The 3201-nt window shown below is 39.4% G+C and overlaps 1 protein-coding gene across 1 annotated transcript in view; it reads left to right on the top strand.

Moving 5' to 3' along the window:
- MAP4K3 (mitogen-activated protein kinase kinase kinase kinase 3) overlaps window positions 1-3201 on the top strand; it is an 82323-nt gene that overhangs the window by 67439 nt on the left and 11683 nt on the right. Inside the window, exons 26-27 of the mRNA XM_009333724.1 lie at window positions 1249-1352; window positions 2184-2355. Of these exons, the coding sequence (XP_009331999.1) occupies window positions 1249-1352; window positions 2184-2355 (276 nt within the window). The remainder of the gene's footprint in view (window positions 1-1248; window positions 1353-2183; window positions 2356-3201) is intronic.

The following is a 3201-nucleotide window of genomic DNA, read 5'->3' as shown; positions in this document are numbered from 1 at the left end:
AAGTATCCCTTTGGCCTGGGGGAAGCAGCAGTGCCACAGGAGGCAGAAAAAGACGAGAACTTCTGGTCTTGTTTCTCCACCTTACAGGTACTGGTAATTGCACGTTTTGTGGTTTCTGCTGCTGAGTTCAGCCTTACTAAGGGTCACGCCAAGCGTTATTTGCTGCAGTTTGCAGTTGGTTTGACTGATGTTGAGTGAGAACTTGGATTAATGAAATTAAGCTTTGATGTTTAAAGTGCCAAGGGATTGCTTGGCAGTAAGGTAGTATGACCGTATTTCACTTACGTAGATAGTACTGGATTATAGAAGCTCGTTATTTGAACTGTGTTGTTAATTACCCGATGGCCCACAGTCACTTTACTGCACTTTAAGATCTGGTCTTTAGATGTAATTGTACAAAGTGTGAAGTAACACTGGTTCATCTTAATGGATACGCTGGCAGTGCTCAAGGAGTGAAATTTTGTCAATACTGTAGAATTAGTTGTGAAACTTCAGATTTCACAGTGCCCAATTTTGCAACTTTATTGTTCTCTTCCAATTTTTAATTGAGTTCTGACAAACAATAGAAGAAGAGCAGTTGAGTGGAAAGAGATGATGTCACTTTTTTAAAAAAAAAAAAAAACAACCACCCTAAAAATCTACTGCTGATCTAGAAGTGTTCATCAGAAATATAGAGCTCCTGGATTTCAGACTCACTGTGACAGTGCTTGGAAGGCAGCTGAGCAGTTCTCAAGTGACAGTGTTTGTTCAGTGCCTGCTGGATAACTGTGTGTGTGTCGTAGGAAAAGCCATTCTTTAACAGCTTCTCATGATGATTTGGAGATAGCTTAGGCAAATGAACGTGGTGGAGCAAGATACTTCAAATGTGTATACAGTCAACGATTTTTTTAAGGCTATCTAAAATAGTAAATCCCACTTACCACTCTAAAAAACCAATAAACTTTATTTTGAGTTGGAGAGGTGAAACATACCACAGCACTCTTGTGAGAGTTGTGTTTATTATGACTTATTTGGCACCAGCGACTAGCTGTTCACGTCCAGTGGAAGGGCAGCCCCTGCTCCAGCATGCTCACTGTCATAATTTTCATAGTGTGGATGTTCACTTTTCAGCAGCTTCCTTATGTAAAAGATTAGAGTGGTGGTGGTGGGTATTTTCCAAAAGTGTATGGACTGCTATTTAGTTGGAAATTGTTTAGTGTACTAAGCAAATACAAATTATAATGTACTCTATCTCTCCTTTTTTGGCAGTGAGAAATCCCCGCACGGGCCACAAGTACCTTTGTGGAGCACTACAGTCTAGCATTGTTTTGTTAGAATGGGTTGAACCAATGCAAAAATTTATGTTAATCAAGGTAATATTATGATAAGGTGAAATACTCTTCTGTTCAGTTCTATGTATCTTGTAAGGACTTGTTAAGAAATAAAAATTAGCCATTTCTTGAGTTATTAGACTTTTCTCTCTTGGTTTCTGTTAAATTACGTTGAAAATAGCTATTTAAATGTGTAATATGTATTAACGGACTCAAAATATTTTTGTGAATGTTCTTGTTTTTGTGGTGCATTTCAGTTAAATGCCAGATAAATGTAGATAAATGCCACTTCAGAACAAAGCCCTTCTCTCCATGAACATTGCCTTTTAGTTGCACAGTAAAAAAAACTCTTACTGACAGGCTGAGACATGGCTGAGTGGAGTGATAACATGGGTTAACAGTGGGCTTGCTCCCATACCAGAGAGAAGGTGGCCACTTATTCTATGCTTTGTGACACTGGAGGTGCCCAGAAATGCTTGTTATCTCCCCATCTGACACCACCTGAAGAGATGGAGCCAGGATGGACTCATGTTTGTAGAAAGGCAGCTGCTATAACTTGATCAGCCTGGGAAACATGGCTTAGAGACTCCATAGCTGGGGAGAGCAATGACTGGTATAGCACTCTTGTCATCTGTGGGCAGCTGCACAAGACATGTGATGAAAGACATCCTATCTTACTTTAACTGAATTGCATGAAGACTCTCTAAACTTCATAACTCAGGCTTTTGTATCTATCAATTACTGTAATCTAAAGAAGTAAACTTAATGTTAAAAAATGTATGGCATAAAATTTACCTTACAGTTTAAATAGCTAATAGCAACTCAGACGGAACTTGTTTCCCTTCTAATATCTATTTTTGTTTCTTAATCTAGCACATAGATTTTCCTGTACCTTGTCCGCTGAGATTGTTTGAAATGCTGGTAGTCCCTGAGCAGGAATTCCCTTTAGTTTGTGTCGGTGTCAGTAGAGGAAGAGACTTCAACCAGGTGGTGAAGTTTGAGACTGTCAACCCAAATTCTACCTCTTCGTGGTTTACAGAAACAGGTTTGTGTGCTGTTTTAATTGCATTCAGAAATGTTCCTTGCTCTTCTGTTATAGCTGAAGCACTAGAAAAGTAGTTTCCTCTGAAGAAGCTAATGGTTAAATCATTAAGGCTAAGTGATCATTCCAAGTTCTTCATTTAAAGGGGTATCTGGTTGTACCTGCTTGCACATGCACTTTTTTTGATGTTTCTACTTGTTGAACTGATTGGATTTCTTGAGATTTTGAGTATACCAAAGGATGGAGTTGTGGTTTCTTGCATTTCCATAAATCAGGCTGTACTTGATTATTACCCACTGTACTGTTCTGTGCTCTACCCTGGCACCATGACTTCTGTTTACTTAATACATTTTAATAGAATTGCACTCTGAGCAATTTCTTGCAACATTACTGTAGGTGTGGTTTGGCTCTCCTGCAATAAGCCAGTGTAGTTAGAAATGGTGTTATCAGCCTTCTGCTGAGAGAGAGCATATTTCTATTCTTCTGATGTTTATGGAAAGCAAAAGGTGTTAGGACCACTGGTAGCAGGAAACCGAGTACCTATCTGTCACTGATCTGGGCGCTATGAGTGAGGAGGCCACCATCTGAGCAACAGCAGAAATTTTTTTAAGAAGGAACTGTGCTAAGAATTACTCTTCTAGAGTTGAAAGGTTCCCTGCTAAACCTAGATACACTAGTGAGCTGACCCCAGTCATAGCTTGCAGGTTTAGAAGCAGTAAATAGCTTTGTTATTACTAGGCATAGAGCCCTTGTTAATCCATGATGAATTTATACATAGCCCTGCACTGGCACATACATGTGTATGAGTCTGGCTGATTGTGTACCATGGAATTCGCTAAGAAGCACAGT

Source organism: Pygoscelis adeliae, unplaced genomic scaffold (assembly GCF_000699105.1).
Source record: "Pygoscelis adeliae isolate BGI_AS28 unplaced genomic scaffold, ASM69910v1 Scaffold621, whole genome shotgun sequence".
NCBI classification, from domain to species: Eukaryota; Metazoa; Chordata; class Aves; order Sphenisciformes; family Spheniscidae; genus Pygoscelis; species Pygoscelis adeliae.
This window is presented reverse-complemented; position numbering and strand designations above follow the sequence as displayed.